Consider the following 25,976-nt stretch of genomic DNA (forward strand, 5'->3'; position numbering starts at 1 on the left):
TTCAAATGCTGAAACAATAAGAGTTCTGATATCACTAGAATATCGCACTCCTCTCAGCCAATCAGATTCGAGGACCAGAAAGAGCAATGAATGAAAATGAGATCTTACCATATCTTGTGCCATATCTCACATCTACAAGTGTGATATTGCATTCATACAACAGTTTGATAGCACAAGTGTGTAAATTAGAGACAGTGTCGGAGGAAGTGACAAACCACTCATAAAAAATTAAACACTCAAATTAAGATGCTCAATATGGCATTTGATGTGATTTGTTTATTCTAAAACAAGCAGGATTTTGATACCACTGTTCTCTGATTTTATACAACAGTTCTTTCTGGTTTTCGAATCTGATAAGAGTGTTAATATTAGAGTCCAAAAATACTACAACAGCCGTTTCACTGTTTGTTGCACTCTGCTTGCTGAAGTTACTCTATTTCTCACAGCGAGTGTCATGATGGATGCCCAAATCCACTATAAAAAATAAATAAATAATAATAATTGTGTCACAGAATGTTTTAAGAGCTTTTTAGGTGAGAACATACTTGTTTGGACTTCAAATATGGGGTTTGTTAATAAAGATAACATCTTTTTTTTCCGTCAGTGTTTTCGGAGATGTGAGCTCCAGGGCATCAGTGGTCGTTCAGCATTCATGAACCCGCCGAGGCCAGATCTTCTGGAATTTACCGCTGGCTCTGATGTCTCTATAGTGGTTAAACATGAGATATAATTAATTTTGGGTAAATCTAACGGGCAGTATTTGGTCTCATTAATCTGTTATTTCTTCCAGAGCTTTTTTACAAGTCAGCAGTAAAGACTTTTGAATTGAAAAATACTAAAGCACAGTTTTGAACAAGGAAGTTATTTTTCTTCCAAAACCAGCTTGTACACAGCTACAAATGCACGAGCAGCTGTCATCAGGAATCACCCTTAACAGATGAAAGGCCTATCAGACATTCAAACTAATGTTTTATTGTGAATATGAGATTGAGCTGAAGAATGAATGCTGAATCAGATGCAGGTAATCACACTTGTTCAGTCAATCTGTCTCATAATTCTGTACTATACATAATACACTGCTTTTAATACAGTAATATAATAAGCTTTCAATGAAGCAACTCAATTTTCCTTTGTTGCTAGTTCTAAAGTGACGTTTTTGAATTAGTAGCGGAGGCTTGGGTTTTTAGCTGTGAAACTGTCGACTTTGTATTTGAATCAGTGGCGGTAGGAAGTAGTTCTGCAGAAGAGGGCTTTTAAAGACACTTTTGTTATGTTTTTTATGTATTTACACACTTGTGCCATCAAACTGTTGTATAAATGCAATATCACACCCGTAGATGTGAGATATGGCTGTATATCGGGATGCTGTGATTACCTATGGCCGAATCACAGCTGTACCGATATACTGGTGTATCTCACATCTACTCGTGTGATATTGCTCATTTATACAAATATGCGGTTTCTTAATAAAGATAACATTTGTTTGAAAATCACATCAAATGCCATATTGAACATTTTAATTTGAGTGTTTATTTTATATGAGTGGTCTGTCACTTCCTTTGATACTGTCTTTAATACCACCTAATATCTTTTAAAAATAGTAAGTGAACTAGTAGGCAGTATACAATCATACAGGTAAATGTTTACTGTAGGTACAATACCATTCAAACGTTGAGGGTTGGTACAGTTTTTTTGAAAGTCTTTTAAGCTCACCAAGGTGTTTGTTTGATCAGAAAATACAGTTATATTATCAAAAATATTATTGCAATTTAAAATAACATTTTTCTATTTGAATATATTTAAAAAGGCAATTTATTGCTGGGATGCAAAGCTGATTTTTTTTGCAGCCATTACTCCAGTATTCAGTGCCACATGATCCTTTCTGAATCCATTCTATTATGCTGATTTGCTGTTCAAGAAACATTTATTATCACCAATGTTGAAAGCTGTTGTGCTGCTTAATATTTTTAGTAAATTAGTGATATAGTGAATATTTTTAGTAACATTTTCAATGTCTTTACTGTTACTTCAGAACAGTTTAATGCATCCTTACTGAATAAAAGTATGAATTTCTTTTAAAAATATATTTTTTTGAACAGTAGTGTTTTATACGTTTTAAATAATTTTATTTAAATATAATAAAACAAAGTAAAAAGAAATGATGTTAAAAAACACAAAATGCATTGCATTTGTTTCATTCATAACACTTCAAATAGTCCAGCGGAGCACATTGCATTGTAAGATATAGTATCTTATAAATAACAGTGAGAGTAATATTAGTATGCCATTCAAAATTTATAGCTTTTTTCCACAAATAGCCATTGAATTTGGATTGACACATTTTCTTCCTCTTCCTCCTCCATCCTTTCATCGTCCTCCTTGAAGAATCCACTTTTCTGCCACCCTTTGTTTAGCGTCTTCTTCACAGGTGTTCAGACAGCAAGCGAGATCTCAGTTGTGTCACTTCTCCTTTTTGCCTCATTTAAAATGGACAGCTGCATCATTAAATGAAAAAAAGGTTTCTTCACACAGTTTAGCCTTATTTAAAACCATTCGACAAAGTGAGCGGTGATGTGAGAGCCAGGTAAACATCTTATTTGGGGTGCTGGTGTGCAGTTGAAATGGTTAATGATAGCTCTTGCTGCACCCTGCGGGCCTCCACCTAGGGCCCAGCTCGCATAAGCGGGAAGACAGGGCCACGCTGATTAGCCCTGGAGAAAACCTCCATACTCTCCCACTGATGGGCTAACGAGGAGAAGCAGCCCATCAACTGTGCAGAATGAAGGTGGCTGCACATTCAAAGACTATATGTTCTGACTGAGATGTGAAGAAAGGAAGGTAAATGTGGCTTCCAGGGGCAATTAGAACCATGTGTAAGGGATGTTGCACACTGAGGCTTATCCTTTGGGGCAGTGCTATTTGTGACTTGTGTATGTGTGTGTGTGTGTGTGTTGTAAGTGTGAGAATGGATGTGATGAAACCTTATGAAATATGCTTATGCTTGCCAAACTTTCATCCGGCGTATCACACTCACAAGAAAGGCTAAGAAACGAGGCTGGTGTGAAAACATTTATAGTAGCTTGTTTTGCATGCTGTCACTGGATCAGACATTCTTAATATGCTTACACAACAATGTTTAATTGTTGGGTCATATGAATATTCTGGGTTTAGTAGAAGTTAATCGCAACTGACAGCATTTGTGGCATGATTTTGATTAATTGTAACATTTTTTTCCTTATTTTTTTCTTTTTACCATGAGGTACTTACAATGGAATTGAACGAGTACATAATTTTTTAAACACACTTGAACGAGTACATAACTTTTTAAACACTTAGGGCAAGTAAGTGTTAGAGCGCAATTCCATAAAAGCGCTGAGCTGAGGTTTTTTTTATTTAGTGATAGTTGTTCATGAGTCCCTTGTTTGTCCTGGACAGTTAAACTGCCTGCTGTTCTTCAGAAAAATCCTTCAGGTCCCACAAATTCTTTCGTTTTTCAGCATTTTTGTGTGTTTAAACCCTTTCCAGCAATGACTGTATGATTTGATTCATCTTTTCACACCATTGCTCACTGATGCTTTAGAAGGAAGCATGATGCATTAAGAGCTAGAGGGTGAAAACTCAACTGAATTTGAAGATCGGAGTAAATTGAACTTATTTTGTCTTTTGGGAAAGATGTAAGATCTTCTGTAGTTTCTGGAAGGCAGTACCAAATTTAAAATATATGATATTTAGGCAAAATAAGAAAAATGTTCACATCTTCATTCTGTTCAAAAGTTTACACCCCTGGCTCTCAATGCATCGTTTTTCCTTCTGGAGCGTCTGTTAGTGTTTGAACCTTCTGTAATAGTTGCATATGAGTCCCTCAGTTGTCCTCAGTGTAAAAAGATGGATCTCAAAATCATACAGTCATTGTTGGGAAGGGTATACACAAAAATAGCTGAAAAACCAAAGAATGTGTGGGACCTTAAGGATTCTCCTGAAGAACAGCGGGCAGTTTAACTGTTCAGGACAAAAAAGGGACTCATGAACAACTAGCACTAAAAAAAAAAATAAAAAAAAACCACAGCTGTCGATCATTCAGGTAACAACACAGTATTAAGAATCAAGCAAATGTAAACTTTTGTAAAAAAGTCATTTTTATAAATTCAACTATTATTTTTTCGTGGACTATATGTAAACGTCTTTTATGTGAAATATCTTATTCAGGTCAGTATTAACTGAAAATAACATACATTTAGTATAATCTCTCTTATTTTGGTAAAATAATCAACATTTTGCAGATTCTGCAAGGTGTATGTAAACTTTTAAATATACTATATGTCAGGGTCAGAAACACTTTTAAACATACATTTAACATTACATTTTTAAATTTAAACTTTTTAAAACATTTTTTAAATTAAAATTTTTAGAATCACCTTACTATTATTATCACCACACTATGTTTTCTTTAATGTCAAATACTTTAATCAATATAATCAATATCAGTATTATAGATTATTGCTCTTTATATTGTAACAATGATTATTAATATTGATATAGAAAACAACATGAAACATCGTCACATTTTGGCTTCAGTTGGCTTCATGTCGGTCCATGATGTTAGCTAATGCCGAGTACAGACTGCACGATTTTCAAAGCAATTGCGTCACAGATGTTTTCACACTGCATGACTATCTGGGGTAGCATTCCGTCGCTGCTGTGTTCACACTGCACGATGGATCGGCGACAGGGGGTTTCACACTGCATGACTTTACAATAGGAAGAATCGCCGACAACTTTGTCCCGGTCCGCAAACTACGTCTCACAACCAAACACACGCGAGAAGTGACATGGAAACAACGCGAGGTCAGGCGTGCAAGTTCTCACGTGAGACTGGGATTATTATAAAAAAAAATGGTAGCCCGCAAGAAGCTTGTCATACAAATTGCATGTGCACTCATTTGCAGCGAAAAGAAAAGAAGCGAAACTATGCTTGTTGATATTGTGGTCTAATACCTTCGTAACTCCTCCCCCAACTTCCCGCTGGCCTGGATGTTGCTGTCTCATTGGCTGAAGGTAATCGCCGATGTGATTTTCAGTCAGATCACCTTTCACACGGCATGATTTTGAATCGCCGACAGGTCCAGATATTTAGCATGCCAAATATCTCACAGGTGTCGGCGACACGTTGCTGATTCTCTCAGATCGTGTCTTTGATGCTTCACACTGTGTGATTGTCACTCACGTGAACGAGCACCGATTTACCTGTGATTTCGGGCATTTGTCGGCGATTTCTCAAAACCCGTCGGCGAGTCAAAATCGGGACTGAAATCATGCAGTCTGAACTCGGCATAAGTCTTGCACAAGTTCTCCCATTATAATCACTGAAGCTACAAAATGAATCTTTTATTTACATTGTATCGGCACTGTGTTGTTTATGATTAGGGAATTCGCAACCGCTGGCTAATCCAAGCACCTCTGATTGGCCAGTGCATTCCTAAATTTAACAGAAATGTGTTTGATTGGTTGTAAGGCTCAACGCTGTACAAAACAGTGTGTAAAAGCAATCTGATGCAGTGTTAGCGAATCTAAATGTAATTCTGCGAATTGACACTTTCCATTCATTTTCACATTTCATTTTAATTGTGACAGACGAAAAATGGGGCAGTTTTGTTTTTGCCACAAGCCCTTATTAATTTCTGACTCTGATCTTTTGTGAGTGAACTACTGGCTTAAAGCATGATTGTATACTCAACACATTGATATATATCACCATTTGAGCAGCTCCAGTGAAGTAGAGCTGAATGACAAGAAGCCTTTCCAACAATGGTGTCCTGAATATTTATTGGTATCTCCAGAGCTCTGCTGTCTATGCGTTGGCTGCTCTGCCCCTCACTGCCAAAAGACTGTCAGTCCAGTCTAGTGATGAACTCAGGCCACTGTTTATGCAGGCATAAAGGGGCTTTTCTAAGGCTGAGTGGACATACGTCTTTTTTGAAAAATGGCTTGTCCAGCCTTCTCTTGCCAGAAATTGTCATGTGGGATCTGCTTGTTAATGTGTATGTGAGTGTGATCAAAGATCCATGAATGGAAGGCTTGGCTTTGGGTGGCTCTGCTTTTCTGGTTCCAGGTCACATTTTTATTTGCCTGAGGAAAAATCCTACTAGGCCTGATTTATGATCAGTGAGCAATGAAATGGACTGGTCAATTTTTGGCCATTCTGAAATTATTGAAGTTATTCTGCTTGACTGAATAACCGAAGTAGTAGTTCCCCTCGTGTCTTCTTCTGTTTTACAATATTGCTTAGTGATTTAAAAAAAATAATAATTTCAGCAATTTGGTCTGCATTTCATATTTTAATTGTATTTCTGAACTTTTTGCTGAACCCTTAATGTAAAAAAAAAATTAATTATCTGATTTATGGTTAATTGACTAACACAACTGAGTTATATCTATTTGCAGCTAGTGTATTTTGCAAATCGTAAATGATTACTTAATTTATTTTTTTACTCCGTTTCTCTGATTGTGTTCATTAAGCTTTAAACGGCTCTCCCAGTCCTCTTACAGTGCATCACATGTGTGAATCCAGCCTGTTTCTGACTTGTTTAACATGCTCTTTAAATGTTTACTTTCTTTTAATAGACAAGGTGTCACAAAATAGAGGCAATTACGTCTTTACTGATGAATAGTCACAAGGAGCATTCTGAGAGGTTAACAAATTGCCTAATGTACAACAGAGCAGGTGTTTCCTGACAGCGGTGTCGGAATATTCCCTGTACAAACAACAATTAGACGGAGAACGGATGTGTATTAAGCATCATCAGAACTGTACTATTTTCACTTTGATAAGTGAGATGTATTTGCATATTCAGCAGCAGAAATAAGCAGCTGCTTTCGAGGTCCATGTCTCTCCAACTGATGTTTACTCCCTCCAGGTGAATGCTGAGTAGATGGCACACGCAACTTTCCCAATAAAAACAGTGCCAGCTGCCCTGAGGAAGCCCCTGTAAATAAAGAGCAAACACCTGGAAGAGTCAGGCAAATATTTATAGACCTTAATGAAGAGAAATGATGGTGTCTCCAGATGGTTGGTGCAAGTTAAATGGGTAGCCTTGAGTTATGTAAACTGGCCATTTTAATGCTGAAGGGAAGATTAAAAAACAAGATTGGGATAAATTAAGGAAATATGAATATGATGAAGTTGTTATTTGGAACTTGGAACGCCTTCAGGCCATGCAAGATGTACATCTTTTTGTTACTTTTTTCTTTTTGTTGTTGTTGGAGAAATCAAAATCGTTGCTCAGCAAGATTTCAAAAATGAAGTGCTTGTAATTAGAGTAAGTTACATTTTAAAATCCTCGTAATCAGACTACAGTTAGTTTTTTTTTTTATGGATTACATGATTACATATTATTTACACAATAGCAATAAATTATTCATAAGTTCTCCCTAATTTCTCTTTTAAATGTTCCTTTCTAAAATAGCCTACCGATTATATACATTCAGCAAGTCCAGTTCTGTGGACATTCACACCTAGACTAGTCATTAGTCAGGTGGCGACGCAGCATTTGACCACTGGATTTACAAAAATCATTTTAGGTTTAAGGAAGGTTTCAACATTGCATCAACTACTGATGAACACATTCATTTTTATTTGAATTATCACTCTGTAGGTTTTTTAACCATGTATTATTATGTCTTTGGAAGCATTTTGTCTTTCAAACTCATTTAAATACATATATTATTTCTTATTTACATGTAATTGAGGCGTTCTAAAACTTTTTGTCTTCTAAACCTTATTCAGCAAATATACTTTAAGTATATACTTTACTTTAAGTACCCCTGAGATTTTAAAATAAATATTTCAATAATTAGGTATCACATTTACATGTTCACGGTTTCTTTGATGTTGATTAATGGTCAAATTGCATGCAGGTTTAGAAAGTGTTTTATTTTAATAGTTATTTTAAAACAAAGACTACAGAAATACCCTTAGGCCCCGATCACACCGAACGCGTCTTTTAGTTCTAAAAACGCGAGGCGCACAGCACTGCCTTGTTTGGTGACTTTTAATAAAAGAGCAGTGTGCTGCGGTTTTTTTATGTTGCTAAGCAACGACCAAGACAGCTGTCCTGTCAGTCAAATCAAAGGATTATAGCGCAAGCGCTCTAAAATCTTAGTTTTTTTGCTGTTAAGTAAACTGTCATATTAGCAGAAACCCTAAATAATACAGCTCCGGGTTACCCACGATAGACACCAAAGGTTTCTCCTCTATTTCTTGCAGTCTCCGGACTTTTTAAGCAACTGTAAACTTTCATCACCACAACAGAAGGCCCGCCTCTCCATTCATTCGATTGGACAATGGAAAAGAACGCGAATGACGTTGGGCGTTTTTCCGCTCAGAGTTGATTTTTTTTCAACTTCAGGCGCTCAGAGCGCTCCTGCAAAAACGCGAGGCGCAGCAGGCGGCGAAAACGCGAGGCGCCCGGTGCGCATAAGCGGCGCGCAGAACGCTCATTGCCAACAGAAAACCATTCAAAAGAGGCGCCTCCAACTGCTAAAACGCGTTCGGTGTGATCGCGGCCTTAAAAGGGACTTTGTTTTATAATGATTTATTTTAACTTTAGTTTTTTATAACTTATTTAATTGTTAGCTTTTCATTAAATTTACAAACCCCCTGCAGTTCCTTTACAAACCCTAGTTTGGGAAACCTTAATGAAATATAATGTTTAATGCACTTCTTTTTCTTAATTTTTGCATTTTTTACATCATGATACAAGATAATCCTATTTAAAACAATGTGATAAATGAGTTAAGTCAAAAGTAATCTAAAAGTAATCCAAAAGTAATCTGATTATATTATCTAAAATGTGTAATGTAACGGATTACGCTACTGACTAGTGATGGGAAGTTCGGATCATTTTACCGACTCGGATCTTTGAGTCTCGTTCAGCAAAATGAACAAATCTTTTTTCGAGTCATTTCGTTCATTTCGTTCATTTTACCAAAATATAATTAAAAAGCTACGTTTTACTTCCATAACACATATAATGCTCATACACGTTTATATAACGTTGATCACACTACAAACAAGACAAAACTATAAGCTATTAGAAACAAAAGATTTATGCATTGTTTACCTGGGTCTTCATAATTAGCTCCCTCACTTCTATCTGTCCGGGTTCGAGTCGTTCGTTCATTACGTGACAAACCCATATAAGCTTAACTAACGCAGTCTGAACAGGAAAGAGAATTGATTAGTTCATCTCTCGAGTCTTCGGGTCCGAGTTGTTCGTTCATCACGTGACAGCCCCATACGCTTAACCTATGCTGCTGGAGCCGGAAACAGAATTGATTAGTTCATCTCTCAAGTCTTCGGGTTTGAGATGAATCACTCCCCGAGACGACTCATTCTTCTCGAGTCACATAAAGATTCGTTCAAAAAGAACGAATCGTTCAAGAACGACCCATCACTACTACTGACTACAATTTTTGTCATGTAATCTGAAATTAGTTACGGATTACAATTTGTAAGTAATCTTCCCAGCTTTGGAAACAAATCAGTTATTAAATTTTTTTTTTTTTACTTTAATCTGTCACTTCTGGCCAAAATACTAAAGAACTATGAAGCAGCAAACTCATTGTACATCTTGGACAGCCTTTGATGGCAAATTTGATTTAATGTTAAGCTTCTGTTTTATAGCTTCTGTTTTAAATAGCATGTAAGACTTTGAGTTCATAATGAACATCCACTTTGCACAAGTGAAATACAGGTACATTACTGAGGCAGACATTTTCATTATAATTAAACCTTTGAAAAATGGTAAAAGATCTTCCCTGTCAGAAAGCAAGCAAGCTTGGTGTTTACCCCTTGCAGAGAGCAGACTGAAATGAAAAAGAACAGATTTATGTGCTTCCTAAGGAAAGTTAAACAACTGAGACTAAACCATGACTAGGGCGGCTGCGGGATGTCAGATAAAACGCTTTTCTTTGCCTGTGTGAGGTAAGTAGCAGATACATTCTTCAGTTCAGGAACAGGGATTTTGCAGTGGTTTTATCTTTTTGTTCTGAGATTTATCACAGTTACTGGTTTCATTCGGAAGAGCATTACGAAAGTTAACTTTAGGTGATTATACTGTATGGTGTCTCAAATGAGCTTAATGAGAGTGATTAAACATACCATATTCTCATCAGTGTACTAAATTAAGTTTTTAATGTTTTTTATTTGTTTGTTTGCATCCGTCTGCAATTAGCACTTGTCAGTTAGTAGATTGTTTCAATCCAAAGGGACTTTTGGTACACTTTAGATAAGATTGATGAGAGCCATTAGGCTAAGCGCACTAAGAAAAGCAAGTAGAGTTGGTTTCGCTGGTTAATGGTAAGATAAGTAGAAATAGATTAAGGTTGTACAGTACTGATTGATCAGTTCTTTAAGGTCGCTTCCGAGGTCACTGATTCCATCTTGATCTGGTCATGAGTATCAGTACTTGTCAAATGCCTTTTTACTTTGTAATCAAGTAGCTTGTCCTGAGATGAAATATTGACCTTAGAAACCCTTCTTGAAAGCTGTTAACTTGATTGACCTAAGTAGAGACTCTCCAGAACATCCACTACAGTGAGTTCAGCTCAGCTGAAGGCAAGGCTGTGTTTGGAATAGAATACTAGTATACAGTGTGTGCTGTACCTGAAAGTGAATGAAATGTGATAAAAGTAACTAATAAAAATGTCAAAGGTTTAGCTGTCTCTAAAAGAGAAATTTGACACTATTTGCTAAGGTCGATAACCTCATGTTATTACCTTCATTTTTATTGGATGGAAAAGAGCAGCTTGCACATTCTGATGTTAGTAACTTTTTGTGTCATATATATTTTGAAAGCTACAATAATTTTCTGTTTTGGGTGAACTGTCCCTTTATTAAGGTGATTTGACAGCATGTAACAGACTAAACATAGTCACTGAGGTCATGTGACAAAAATGTTGCATGTTGCTGTTTAGTGACAGAAGGAACAAAGCTTTTCAAAACTTTGAATCAATTGAACCAACTGCTTCGCAAAATGATTCGTTGTTTGGAAGAGCTCAAAGTGCTGGTGATTTTTGCTGGTCAGAACAGTGTAAATGCAATGAAAACTCAGCTCAAACATGTATAAAAACACCTTTTACAACCAGTTGCCAATTAAATCACATTACTTTGCCAATTTGATATGCACTTCGAATCACTGGTTCGAAAAACAAATGATTTGCAAAAGTTTTAGTACTACAAAGCAGTATTTTGAAGCGCCCATCACTAACTGTATGGAATGTTTAGTTCAGTGAAAGGCATCCATATAGAAGTTATGCCCCATTTCTGCCGCTTAATAAAAAATAAAAAGGTAATTGCGAGTTTCTGTCACAATTCTGCCTTTTCCTCACAATTGTGAGTTTACATCTCGCAATCTGAATTTTTTCTCAGAGTTCTGTATTGCAAACTCTCAATTCTGACTTTTTTCTCAGTATTGTGTAATATAAACTGAATTGTGTTATAAATTCAGAATTGCAGGATATAAACTCATAATTCTGACGTTTTTGTTCTCAGAATTGCATGATATAAACTCACAATTGTGTTATGAAGTTAGAATTCCAAGATATAAACTTGTAATTCTATTTTTCTCAGAATTGTAATATAAACTCATAATTCTGACTTTTTTCTCAGAATTTCATGATGTAAACTCACAATTGTGTTATAAAGTCAGAATTCCAAGATATAAACTTGTAATACTGACTATTTTTCTCAGAATTGCGTGATATAAACTCAGTTGTGTTATAAATTCAGAATTGCGGGATATAAACTCATAATTCTAACTATTTTTAATCAAAACTGCATGATATAAGTTCAGAATTGAGTTATAGTCAATTTCAAGATATAAACCCATAATTCTGACATTTTATCAGAATTGCATGATATAAACTCGCAATTGTCCGTTATAAATTTGGAATTGTGAGATATAAACTCGTAATTCTGATATTTTATCAGAAATGCATGATATAAACTTGCAATTGTCAGTTATAAAGTCAGAATTGATATGTAAACTCATAATTCTAACTATTTTTCTCAGAACTGCATGACAGAAACCTGTAATTCCGACTTTTTTTTTAAACAAAATTGCATGATATAAACTGAATTCAGATTTTTTTCTCGCAAATGCCAATTTGTATCTTGCAATTCTGACATTGATCTCACAATTTTGACTTTTTTTCTCACAATTGTGAGATATAAACTCACAAGAATTTATAAATTGCGAGTTATAAAGTCTCAGAATTGCGCAATTCTAAGAAAAAAGTCAGAACTGCGAGTTTGTATCACACAATTCTGAGAGAAAGAATTGCGAGATGCGAGAAAAAAGTTCAAATTCTTAGATTAAAAAAATGGCAATTACCTTTTTTTATTTTTTATTCAGTGGCGGAAACAGGCTTCCATAGTCCATACATCAAGTTATCATCTCAGAAATCTTTTTTTTTAATTACATTTGAAAATTTGAATAAAATCTTGGCAATCACATCAAATAAGTCATGAAAAAGATGTTACACCTGAAAAATTGCATTGCATTTTGGGCACTTTTCCACTCTTTACTGCAAATGTGAAGAAATACTGAAATACTATAGTGTGGTACTAAGCTACAGTATTCTGATCATAATCCAAGTAGATAATTGTTTTCTGTTGTGTTTACAGGTGGACAGGACAGAGATAATTCGGAGCTGTATAAACCCCACGTTTTCTAAGGTCTTCACCCTAGACTTCTACTTCGAAGAGATCCAGCGACTACGTTACGAGCTCTACGACATCAGCAGTAGTCATAATGACATAAGAGAGGCGGACTGCCTGGGAGCCATGGAGTGCACACTGGGCCAAGTGAGCAAATTCAAAAAATTGTGATTATTATGCTTTTATAACAAAGCTCATTTTGCAACAGGATCTCCACATGATCGTTGATTGCACACAGTCAGGGAAGAGTAGGGGCCGGCACTGTGCCCAAATCAGATGAAGTCTTCTAATTAAATAATCACACCAACAACCGTTAAGAGCATTTCCGGACATTTTATGGCTGATTGAATTTCGTAACGTGAGATGTCTGTGTAGTTAGCTCAGTGTGGGGATGACGGCCAGCCCAGATGGACCATGCTACTCTCTTATCTGCAGTTTGAGCAAATGGAAAACCAGACACATGATCTTCCGCCAGATGGTTAAGATCTGTAGTTTCTCAGTAAAGAATTTGCTAGGAGCTTACAGTGTATAACGGCCATGATTTGCATCAAAGCCACTTTCTAAGTCTGCTTTTCTCTCAAAGGAGCTGGGTTGTTTGTTTTAATTCAGTCTGTTTTGGTCGGAGGGAAAGAGGAGAAGGTAATTGTCGAAATGAGCTGCGTTTAATAAAGTGAGAAAGCAGGGTGTTGACACTCACTCATATGGAGTTTCTAGGGGAAATAAAACCAAAAGCACTCCTCCTATTTATAAATATTTAACAGCTAATAATGAAGCACTTATGTGGAGTGGATAAGACTCCATGGTGTAATTATAAACTAAGTTTACATGCCATTTTCTCCCCGAGGTGTTATTATGTGCCGCGTTCTGAGCATATCTGTGTTGTGTGTGTGTGTGTGTGTGTGTGTGTGTTCTGACCATCAAAACAAGGCAGCCTCTGACCGACTTAAATATCTTATTTCTCTCCAAATAGATCATCTCCCAGAGAAAATTCACCAAAGCCCTGCTTAAACAGGGCAACACAGTCGGGAAATCGTCTATTATGGTGAGCACTTTCCCAAATTCTAAATTTATCTGTTTGCTTTCTATCATGCTCTACTTATGCAAACATTCAGCAGGGCACAACACCATCAAGTGACCTTACGCAAACATTTCATGGTCTAACCTTTAAAAGCTTTGCACTTTATACAACAGAGGTGCTTAAAATGATCAATGCCACTATTGAACCCAGGCTAAAACTTCTCAATGTTCACAAGAACCTTCCAAAACAGTCAGGTGTGGTATTGAATGTGAGCTATGAAACAAAAATTGCAGAAAATATCCAGAGGAGCTTGTTAATGCACATTGACAGAAACGTACTGTAGCAGCAACAGTTGAACATGTAAAGCTCAGTGGGTGATGAGAAAGAGATCTATGAAACAAATGTCAGTCTTCATGGTTAGTTTCAGATTCTGGTTTCTTTTCTGCTAAAGACATATCATCACTCTCAATCTCTCCAGATCACTGCTGAGGAGCTGACGGGAAATAACGATTATGTCGAACTCTCATTCAGTGCGAGGAAGCTGGATGATAAGGTAGGAAGACCTCCTGTGCACATGTTTATTCAGAATATAAAATGATCTTATGTAACAGTGAGCATCAATTTTGTCTGCAATTAGTTTTAGGCCTTATTATTATTTAGTTCCACTAGCATTCAAAAGTTTGAGGTCAGTAAGATTTTTAAAAGAAAATAATGCTTTTATACCACGAAAATGCATTAAATTGACAGTAATGTAATAAAAGATTTCAGTTTCAAATAAATGCTGTTCTTCTGAAATTTATATTCATTAAAGGATTGTAAATAAAAAATGCTGGTAACATTGAAAATAATAAGAAATATTTTAGAGCATGCAAATCAGCATATTTTTAAGATTTCTAAAGGATCATGTGACACTGAAGACAAGTAATGATGCTGAAAACTCAGCTTTGCCATCACAAGAATACATTTTAAACTATAATTAAACTGTAATAATATTTCACAATATCACCATTGTATTTTTGATCACATAAATGCATCCTTGATGACATTTTGAATGGTAGTGTATAATTAGATTTTTTTTTAGCATCAAAAACATTGATTATTTTTCACTGTCTTTGAACAGTCTTTTTGTGGCTGTTCCTTTAAGAACTGAACATGTGAAATGAGCAACAACAGTTTTATGTTCTCTTGCATTTGGACCTTGGTTTGCTGTCAACTATAATTGAACTCCTCCATCCTTTAATAACAGCCTCGTGAAAAAGTTTGCAGTACATTTTAAACTATGTTAAAATAGAAAACAGTTATTTTAAATTGTAAAATTTTTTCACAATATTAAGGTTCTATTGTATTTTTGATCACATAAATCAGGGACCCCTTACAGGGGAGAGGATTTTTCAAGGACCCCCTCATAATTCTAAAGTTAAATGTGGGTGGGAGTAATGAACATAATATGATTGTTTTATTGGTGCAAATGTATGTGTATGTTTTAATACTACAGCAAAATATAATTCAATGTACCATATTTTCTGGAAAGTTGCACCAGGTCAGGGGGAAAAAAAACAAGTCGAATGCAAGTCGCACTTTACTATAATGTAAAATACTGATAGGCCTAAATAAAACAAGCTTACACTAACATGTATGATACTTACTGTCACTTCAAACCATTCAAATTTAGTGGCATTAAAAAACTGAACAAAAATAAATGCATATATGTAAAAAATTAAATTATAGTGCCATTCATTACAAACAACTTTTTTTTAATACTGTCTATAAAAAAATTATTTAAAACAAAACTGAAACTCATTGTGGGCTCACAAACCTCTTATTCAGCATAAATTATTTCCATGAGTGAATCATTAGACGCGGTGTAACTTTTGGTTGCTAAACTATTTTTTATTATATAAAGAAGGCTTTGTACTTCTCTCATCTCCGAATATCTACTAACAGCATTCTTCACATATGCAAAAAAAAAAAAAAAGAAGCATCATGATGCTCACACTGACTGGCAAAACCTACATATTGTACAGCAGATCATATAGTTTGATGATTAAGAGACTGCAATGTCAAGTTTGCAATGCTAGAACTGATATGTTGTGTGTGCGGGAGGATTCATTATATCAGCAGAAAAAAATAATTTTGGATAATAGCAAGATATCAGTCAAAACAGTCTATTTTTATTTGTGGACCTTCAAAATAACAGCAAAACAATGTACTTTTGTAAAATAAACAACTCAAACAAAATGCGCTTGGTGTCTCTAACTCTGAACCTCTTCCTGAAATGAAGAAAAACTCTACCCTAGTTTGAAAACCCCTGACATAAATGCATCCTTGATGAGCATTAAAGACTTCTTAAAAAAAAAACTGAATTTTGAATGGTAGTGTATAGTTTGATTTTTTTAGCATTAAAAATACACTTTTTGACTATTTTCACCCTCTCTCTGATCCTTAAATAGTGTTTTTGTGGTTGTTTCTTTAAGAATTGAACATCTAAAATGAGCAACAACAGTTTTATTTTCTCTTGCATTGGGTTTGCTGTCAAGTGTCAACTATAATTTCACTCCCCCATCCTTCAATAACAACCTTGTGGCAAAGTTTGCATTACATTGTGAAATGATCTAAACAGGAATATGAGCTACTGAAACTATTGTGATCAGACAGAAATAATCAGGGACTTCATTCTTGATGACACCCCATACCCCGGAAATGCGGTCAGACCGTTGAGAAAGAAGAAGACAGAGAGCTAGAGAGAGAGAGTGATAGAGAGAGTACTATTTCTCTGGCAGACACAATCAACTCTTGTCAGCAGGGTAATTACATGGGACTAAAATTAATAAGAGGGATTAATACAAGCATAACAAATGATCCACGGGAGCGTCTCAGTTTCACACAGAGCGTCTCATACTGCTGCTTGACAGGGCGTCAAAAGGTAGAACAGGAAAGCCTCCTTTAAATCATTTTTCCATTTAGGAGTCCTTTTCTTCTCCTGAGTCATAATCCTTCAGTGAAAATCATATCCTCGGTGTCGGAGTAATTAAAACTTTGATTAAGCTTCTAGACTGGAGGAAAGATCAGAGACCGCAGCTGACAAGATTCTCTGATAACTTTTGATAAGTTGCCGTTTCATTCTCACGTCGTAAACTTTGGTTGAATGCCTACAAACGTTAGGAGAACATTACTGTAGTCTAGTAGACATCTTTGAACACTAAGCTGTGAGTGGCCTGTTGTGACTCTTCTGTGCATGAGGATCTTTTTATGTGTTAAAGTTGTTCGGAAATGGCTCCTGGTAATTCACTGCAGTTTTGATTATTCAGCATACCTGCTGCTGTCATCTGAGGAAAAGTGTTTTATAGGCATAATTAACTGAGGAAAATCTGCAACTGTGAGAAACTTCAAGAAAGCTGTACTAGTTTGTTGTTGTCAGCAGATAATAATAAGTTTTGCAGTTTAAAGAAAATTCTGTCATTAATTACTCACCCTCTTGTTGTTGCAAACCCGTAAGACCTTCGTTCCTTTTCAGAACACAAATTAAGATATTTTTTGATGAAATCTGAGAGCTTTCTGACCCTGCATAGACAGCAATGCAACTGACACGTTCAAGGCCCAGAAAGGATATTGATAAATACTCCATGTAACATCAGTGATTCAAACTTAATTTTATGAAATGTTATGAAGCGACTTTTTGTGTGCAAAGAAAAAAAAAGACTCAAGTAACTTTGATGTGCATTCATGAGAGTACACTCTTAAAAATTAGGGTGCTTTAAAAGGTTCTTAACAGCGATGCCATAGAAGAACCATTTTTGGTTCCACAAAGAACCATTCAGTCAGTGGTTCTTTAAAAAACATTCTCTTTCTTACCTTTTTTATAACTTAAAGAACTTCTTTCACCACAAAGAACCTTTTGTGAAACAGAAAGGTTCCTCAGATGTTAAAAGTTCTTTATGGAACCATTTAGACAAATTCTTCTATGGCATCGGGAAGCACCATTATTTTTAGAAGTGTATAAAAATAGGTGTCAGACTTTATGGTATTTTTATTATTATATTGTTTTTATTTATTATTTTTATTTAAAGAAAATGAATACTAAGGGTATCATACTCAGGATATATTAAATTGCTAAAAAGGAGATAGGTTTGACTACAGTTTGGACAGGACACTTTCTATTCTAGTGTAACAATGCCTTTGTGTATTAAGGCAAGGTTCATAGAGAAATGGTTGATTTAGTCACTGTGGAAGAACTTGACTGGTCTGCATAAAGCCAAGTCTTAATCCCAGCTGAACTCCTCTGGTGTGACTTTAAATGCAGACCTTGAGGCAAAATCTCATCATGACTTGTACATACACTATGAACGAATTGAGACACCCCCTTCTTTAGAACAGAAAAAGGCACCTCCAGAACTGTGGCAACAAAGATGGAAGCATAATTCATGTATTTAAAAATTGTATTTCCATCCTTGTTGCACCAGTTCTGGAAGTGTCTAAAATGGCTGTACCCATATGTACAAGTAATTGGTGTTTGGTGATGAGTTTTTGGCTCAAGGTCTGCATATAAAATCACACCAGAGGTGTTCAGCTGGCATTAGGATTTGGCTTTATTCAGACCAGTCAAGTTATTACCAATCAATCATTTCAATTTGCTTTATGCACAGAGGCATTGTCATGATAGGATAGAAAAGGGTTGTGTCCAAACTGTTGCTATAAAAATTAGAAGCACACAATTCTCTATAATATCATTATATGCTTAAAGGTTCCATATTGTCAAAATCGAAATTTCCTGGCTTTTTTCATGATAACTGAGGTCTAGGGGCTATGTAACTACCATATAAGTTTCAAAACAGTCAATCCACAGTAAAAGGCACACAACCTGCTTAAAGTAGCTGTTCCTTTTCACGAGCCGCTGTAACTTCCGTAAAAATGTGACGTCCGATCTACTCAAGTCACCGCATTCAGTCACCACCCCGAGCACCAACCACCGTCCCACCCTCCTTTTGTCAACCCCCCAGACAACATTTTATTGATAAGCAACAAAAACACGAAAACAAGTTGAGAAAATGTTGTTCAGTCGATGGATGTCAGGAAACTACATCATTGCACAGGCTTCCGAATAGCGTCAATATGAGAGACCACTGGCACGTCAACTTCAGCCTCTTTCACACAGCCATTCCGGAAAATACACGGATAATGTGTTTCATGATTTGTTCCGTTAATTTGATTAATTCACAGTTGTTTTCTGGAATCTGTGTGTGTTTTACACACAACCCGTAAAGATATGTGACATTTGGATGTGAGGTGTAATGCGACGCGTACATTTCACTAAACTGAAACTAACCTGAACAATCTGTGAGGAGCTCCCTGATCGCTGCTTCATTCCACTTTGCACATATTTTTTCATCGTGAAGAGTCGCATGATAACGTGCATCATCACTACAACACTGCCTTCATAGCATTTGGTTCTGGCTTTTGTTCACACAGCGCTCGTTCCCGTAATTTTCCAGAATCAGTGCGCATTGTGAAAGGGGCTTTACTAAAGCAACAGTTATGTAGCTTACTGCATTCGGTGTTTGAAAAAGAAAAAAACATTAATGATCATTCTGAATATCCTGTTGAGTTTCGGCAGGCTAGGTTCACTCTATGGCTCTGGGCTAGGCTACAGCATACTGTACATGACCATAGTTACTTGTGGTTGGCCTGGCTGTGCGTCACTCAGAAAACAACAGGCCAATCAGAAAAGAGGCTCATGAATATTAATTAGACAGGCCAAAATCGACCTGTTCTTGACAGAGCTCCTAAAAAAGGAGCTGTAAAAATATATTGAGATGGATTTTGGCACTCATACCGCAAATATATATTCTTAAGGAAATCAACTACTAAAATAAACCTCCAGAAATGTGTACAATATGGGACCTTTAAACTGTAAGATTTGTACTCATTGAAATTAATAAAGTAGTTAAACCAGTTCATCAGAACAGGGTGTCCCAAATACTTTTGGCAATATAGTGTAAGTAGATGTTTCATGTAAGGAAAGCATTTATTAATATAATTTGATAGCTACTTGCTGCTTTGACTAATCAGAGTTTTTATGAATCTTTTTCATCAGTGAATCTTTGCGGAGTGCCTTGGTGACCAAATAAAAGAAGAGAATTATACCAAAAGAGTTTCTGCGTCACTGAAAAATAATAAAATAATTTAAAATAAACTAGGTAATGGGCGCATTTGAGTGCATTTATCATGTAATTTTAGTTACTTGATTATCTTGGCCTATATTATATTGTGCTATTAATGTAACATCCATCCCCCACCATATTTGGCTGCTATCAGGTGAGGAGACCCCTAAGCAGACAGAGAGCAGCAGAGGTGGGATAGGGCAGTCGACAGTAGGGGCACAGGGAGCTATATAGAAAAAAGTTACCAGCAAGGACACAATTCGTTTTCAATGACAGAGGTGGGTAGAATTTAGAGCAGGTGCAATCCCAGGAAAGAATGATGTCTAAGAACAGCCCATATAGAATGCTCACCCTAGCCGGTTACCTATATTGCGTATAACAGGATCCGCCTCTGCAGGTTAAATGGATCACCATATAATATTGACTGTATATATAATAGTACTGTTAAAGCAGTGGGTAAACAGAGAAATCATCTGAAAGCTTTTGACCAGAAAATCTGGAATCCAGAAAATCTGGAATCTGAGGGTGCAAAAAAATCAGACCACTGAGAAAATCGCCTTTAAAGTCGTCCAAATGAAATTCTTAGAAATGCATATTACTAATCAAAAATTATGTTTTTATATATTTACGGTAGGAAATTTACTAAATATCTTCATGCAACATGATCTTTACTTAATATCCTAATGATTTTTGGCATAAGAGAAAAATCTATCATTTTGACCCATACAGTGTATTGTTGGCTATATCTACAAATATACCTATGCTACTTATGCCTGGTTTTGTGGTCCAGGGTCACATATGCTTAATGCATATTAAGGAATGTACAAACTCTGAAGAATCACTTTGTTTGTGATGCTCAGCTGATCTCTGCTTGTTATTTCCTCAGGATTTTTTTAGCAAGTCGGATCCGTTCTTAGAGGTCTACAGGGTAAATGATGACGGCACTCAACAGCTAGTGCAAAGAACAGAGGTAAGATAAACATTTCTCTTTAAGATCTCCCTGTGATAGTGTTTAAGCAACACTGAATTGCTCTTTCCTCCTCTGCACACAGACCGTCATGAATAACCTCAATCCCGTATGGAAAACCTTCAAGACGTCCCTTAACTCGCTCTGTAGTGGAGACCATGAAAGAATACTGAAGGTAAAATATAATGTCACTTGTGTTTGGAGATGAATGTGTGTTTGACATACACTAACATAAATACATGGATCCATTTTAATTTAGTTTTACATTTACATTAGCATTTACAATTCATGTTCCTGGCAGGCAGAAGCTTATAAGAAGCTTAGAAGTACATGCATTGCGTTCGTAATTTGATGTAGTTTGGGTAAAAATGGTCTGCCTTTTACCCCATAAATAATTGTACTAAAATTTGACTGAAAGGCACTTCAGCACTTTGGGAAGAAAGTTGCTTTTTATTGAATTAATGCAGATGTACATTTCAATGTTCGGATTCCCAGTGCATTTTGAAGCAGTTAGAGAAATATAGACTCCTTTTCTGTGTGAGTGACATGCAAGTCTACTTTTGTATTACTAGTTTAGACGATTACCTGGGCAGAGCTAGACTAGCTTGGTGAAGTTGCATTTATACACAGACAGGTGAGCAGTGCAGATTTCCATACTGTTTTGAAATTCAATGAGTGTTGCTGGACCATCGTGTGTGTTGAGATCAGATATCTGGCAGGAGTTCTGATCATTCACATGACCTGATTACACCGGCTCAGGACTACAAGGCTTGGTGGGCATGTGTTTCAACAAGCATTCACCAGGAATTCCCATGTGTTCTACTTAAATGTGTGCATTTCCTAATTTACCTCCCTCTTTCCTCTCTCTGGCCTTCTCTTGCTTCATTTATTCGTTCGTCATTCATCAAAGTCTGCTTGATCTAATTGGGAAAGGAATTACTCAGGGAAAGTTTGACAAGAATGTGTTCAAGCAGACTAATTTAATATTAAAAGCTGCAGTTTCCCACAAGAATCTAAATTAAAGAACCTCCTGTTAAATTATTATAATCGTGATGATAAATATGCCTTTCGCTGCAGTAATTATTTAATAAATAAATAAATAGATTTATTTTTTATTACCCTTAAAGGAGAAGTTCACTTTCGGAACAAAAACATACAGATCATTTATTCACCCCCTTTTCATCCAAGATGTTCATGTCTTTCTTTCTTCAGTCGTAAAGAAATTGTTTTTTTGAGGAAAACATTTCAGGATTTCTCTTCATATAGTGAGCTTCTATATTGTCCGCGAGTTTGAACTTCTAAAATGCAGTTTAAATGCAGCTTCAAAGGGCTCTAAACAATCCCAGCCGAGGAAGAAGGGTCTTATCTACCGAAACAATTGGTTATTTTCTAAAATAATTGACAATTTATATACTTTTTAACCTCAAATGCACGTCTTGTCTAACAGAAATGTCATTTATAAAAAAGGCAAAACAGCGATGTGGGACAATTTTGAAGTTGGAGGAGAAAATGAGATGGGAGTTTTTCAACATACCCTAACTGTCTTGAACCAGAATACACAGAGCTGACGCAGAGCTAGACAAGATGAGCATTTGAATAAAATAGTTTTTTTTAAAGAAAATAACCGATCATATCACTAGATAAGATCCATCTTCCTCGGTTGGGGTTTAAAGCCCTTTAAATCTGCATTTATACTGCATTTTGGAAGTTTAAACTCGCATGCACCTTGGAAGTCCACTACATGGAGAGAAATCCTGAAATGTTTTCCTCAAAAAAATAATTCCTTTACGACTGAAGAAAGAAAGACATGAACATCTTGGATGACAAGGGGGTGAGTAAATTAGTAAATTTTTGTTCTGGAAGTGAACTTCTGCTTTAAAAAAATCATCTTAAGAACTATCTACCATTCTGTCATTCAAGGAATAGAATGTTGAAAAGAGCAGAATTTTTTTTTAAATCGATTTTTGTAACAATTTAACAACCTTTACTGTCACTTTTGATTAATTTAATGCATCCTTGTTGTAGTGTACATCTTTAAAACGCAGTCTTACACCGTAGTGACGGAGTCTGTGTATTCTATGAACTACCCATTTAACAACAAGATGCTTTGAGCCCCCTATAAACATCTCTTAAGGGCACCTGTGTGCCTCTCTTCCTGCTTGCAGTGCATCAGCATATGGCTGCATGTGGCCTCCCTTCTGCCCACTCATGACAGAACAGAACTCAGACCTTATTAAAGCAAGCGGCTCAGCCTCATTTAGTAGCAGCCGTCCTCCATGCCATCTGCAGAATCACTCACGGACTGAGCTCAGCTCACAGCTGGAGCTCACCCCGTTTCCAGACCTGCCCTTTAGGAGTCCATTAGAGCGCTGCTGTCACACCACTCAGAGCAAAGGCGATCAGTGTTTGGAACATGTCTTCCTTTTAGAACCTCTGCTGAACACTCAAGGGGTGCCGAGATGGTGCCATGTGTGCTTAACTCGTAATGACTGTGATTGATTGGATCCCGCCGATATTCGACAGGCCTTATTATGACTCCACTGAAGCGTATTTGTTGTGGGCTAATGTAATATTAATTGTTATGATTTAATTTTTCTTGTTGTGTACACTGACATCTCATCTTCTATCGAACAGAGTTCAAATGATGAACTAGACACTTTCAGACAGACTGTCTCATGAACATTACACTCAATCTTTCTGCAAGATGCTTAACATGTCTGTTGGTACATCAGTTGTTTGGTTCTTAGAGTGGTTTAGAGAACCAGTATACAGTGGAGATAAAAATTCGAGAACAACCTATAATTTTCTAAATTTCGAGGTCACTGTTTAGTCCTATTTGAAGTTATCCTAACAGGAGCAGAAGGGCAGTTTTAAGCATATTTTATAAATTAATTGTATTCTGAAGCATAGCAAAAAACTTGAGATATTTAAAAAAGAACTCAAAATTACAGAACACCTACAGATACCCCCAAGTTATTAGTGTTAATCTGGCACCTGGTGCTAATTTCCTTGAGTGGAAGTTCACTTCGAGAGCAAAAATGTACAGATAATTTATTCACCCCCTTGTCATCCAAGATGTTCATGTCTTTTTTTCTTCAGTTGTAAAGAAATTAAGTTTTTTGAGGAAAACATTTCAGGATTTCTCTCCATATTGTGGACTTAATTCAAAAGGTCTGAGTAAGATTTTTTTTTAAAGCACAACTGTTTTCAACACTGGTAATAATACCCGAAGACTGAAATAATGGCTGCTCAATATTCAGCTTTGCCATAAAGTAAATATATAGACTAAAAAAGCTTTGTCTGAATGCAAAGATTTCTTAGATTTCTTAGTTTAGCAAATGTTGCAATTATTTGAAACTAGAAAGACTAGTTTTTATAAAGTGCTTTACCTCTCTTTAGTTGTGTCCTTTCATGCCTTACTGCTAAATTTTACAGTTCCCCCCCCCCCAAGATGTTTCTCAAATTACTGTATTATACTCTATACTCTCCAATGTTAACATTTTGAAATTCAGAAGAATTTGTTATAGCACCAAAACCTTATTCACACAAGTTGTTTTAAATGGTTTATCTATTTCTTTCTCTTTTTTTGCATGAATTAGAAATGTATTTGTTCTTTCTTTTAAAGCTGGAATGTTTAAAGCTTTTAAAGCCAAAGCTAAATTTGTTTTCCAATTGGTTTCCTTCAGAATATCTTTTAACACTTTGTCCTGGTTGAGCAAACAGATACTCCTACCCCCATCTAATGGCATTCGTTGAGCCAATATTGCTGTTTCAGGCTGGTGGAATGGCTACTAATGGCTTAGTAATAGTTGGCATATGTATGTTGGCATACAAGAAACTATACTAACATTAGAAAATTACACACATCAGCTTTAAACTGTGCTTGTCCAACTCATTTCCGTCTTGCATCATAAAGTATGAAAATGTGGTAACAGAATTGCTCAGGCTAAGTACTGTGTGAATGAAATCACCCACTCTATGTCCTGGTCTTATCTTTTACAGCAACATTATATAAGTCAATCCCATGTTGTCCTGAATATTGCAGAAACCATCAAACTTTAATTAATTTGTAATGTCACTTTTTGTTTAATGCATGAATGCATGGGGCACAGTGATGATAAGTCTGCTCCAGTTCTTTATGCTGTTTGTTCGGGTTCCAGACATTTGTGGTGATCAGCTTTCTCTGTGGACTGTATGTAGGCAACCAAAGTGGGTTCAACAAGAGTAGATGGTTGTTCACATCCAGCAGAATATCTTTCATTTCTGCTCCAGAGAATGCTGAAAAAATGGTATCCAAACTTGAGGAAACAAATGTATGTAAGGGGGATGGGGAGTATGAGAAGAGAAGAAATCAAATGAAATGAGAGTTAAATCATGCATACAACTGGACGAATACACATACCATACATATATGTTTTTGCTTTTTATGCCTTATTTATATTACGTTTTAGCCTGTTGTGTTTCTTTCCTTAACATCAAGTGTACAGTGTGGGACTGGGACTCGAACGGAAAGCATGATTTCATTGGGGAGTTTCAAGCAACGTTCAAAGAGATGCGATCAGCGATGGATGGAAGACAGGTAACAGTTTTACACTTGTAATAAAAATTGTATCAATTGATTTTAGCACTTGCACATCCAACACGGAGAACACCGTCTACAAGCCAAGCAGCTTTTTAAATCCAATTGACTTTATTTGAAACAGCTCTGTGAGATATTCAGAGCAGGTTAAGCTACTGATGAGTAGGACTAGTTCGGTTCAAAGAGTAATCAGCAAAAGTGAAAGATGAAAGGGGAATGAGGTTATATGAGGAGATCTTTATGTGGGTCACAGTCAGTTTAGTTTCTTCTATACTTTAACAGATTCTGGTGAGAACTACCTCCAGTATCCATGAACTGAACTGCTTTTCTTATATCTCATATTTCTCATTTTTCATACATTCTATACTAATCATCTGAGAAAATAGATCGGTAGGTAGGTAGATAGATAGATAGATAGATAGATAGATAGATAGATAGATAGATAGATAGATAGATAGATAGATAGATAGATAGATAGATAGATAGATAGATAGATAGATAGATTCAGATTGATTCATTGATTGTTTAAGTTATTG

General features: G+C 36.1%; 1 protein-coding gene across 1 annotated transcript in view; it reads left to right on the forward strand.

Moving 5' to 3' along the window:
• cpne4a (copine IVa) overlaps window positions 1-25,976 on the forward strand; it is a 70,859-nt gene that overhangs the window by 24,404 nt on the left and 20,479 nt on the right. Inside the window, exons 3-8 of the mRNA XM_073846496.1 lie at window positions 12,686-12,865; window positions 13,689-13,760; window positions 14,215-14,289; window positions 20,781-20,864; window positions 20,947-21,036; window positions 25,342-25,440. Of these exons, the coding sequence (XP_073702597.1) occupies window positions 12,686-12,865; window positions 13,689-13,760; window positions 14,215-14,289; window positions 20,781-20,864; window positions 20,947-21,036; window positions 25,342-25,440 (600 nt within the window). The remainder of the gene's footprint in view (window positions 1-12,685; window positions 12,866-13,688; window positions 13,761-14,214; window positions 14,290-20,780; window positions 20,865-20,946; window positions 21,037-25,341; window positions 25,441-25,976) is intronic.

Source organism: Garra rufa, chromosome 9 (genome assembly GCF_049309525.1).
Source record: "Garra rufa chromosome 9, GarRuf1.0, whole genome shotgun sequence".
Lineage (NCBI taxonomy): Eukaryota > Metazoa > Chordata > Actinopteri > Cypriniformes > Cyprinidae > Garra > Garra rufa.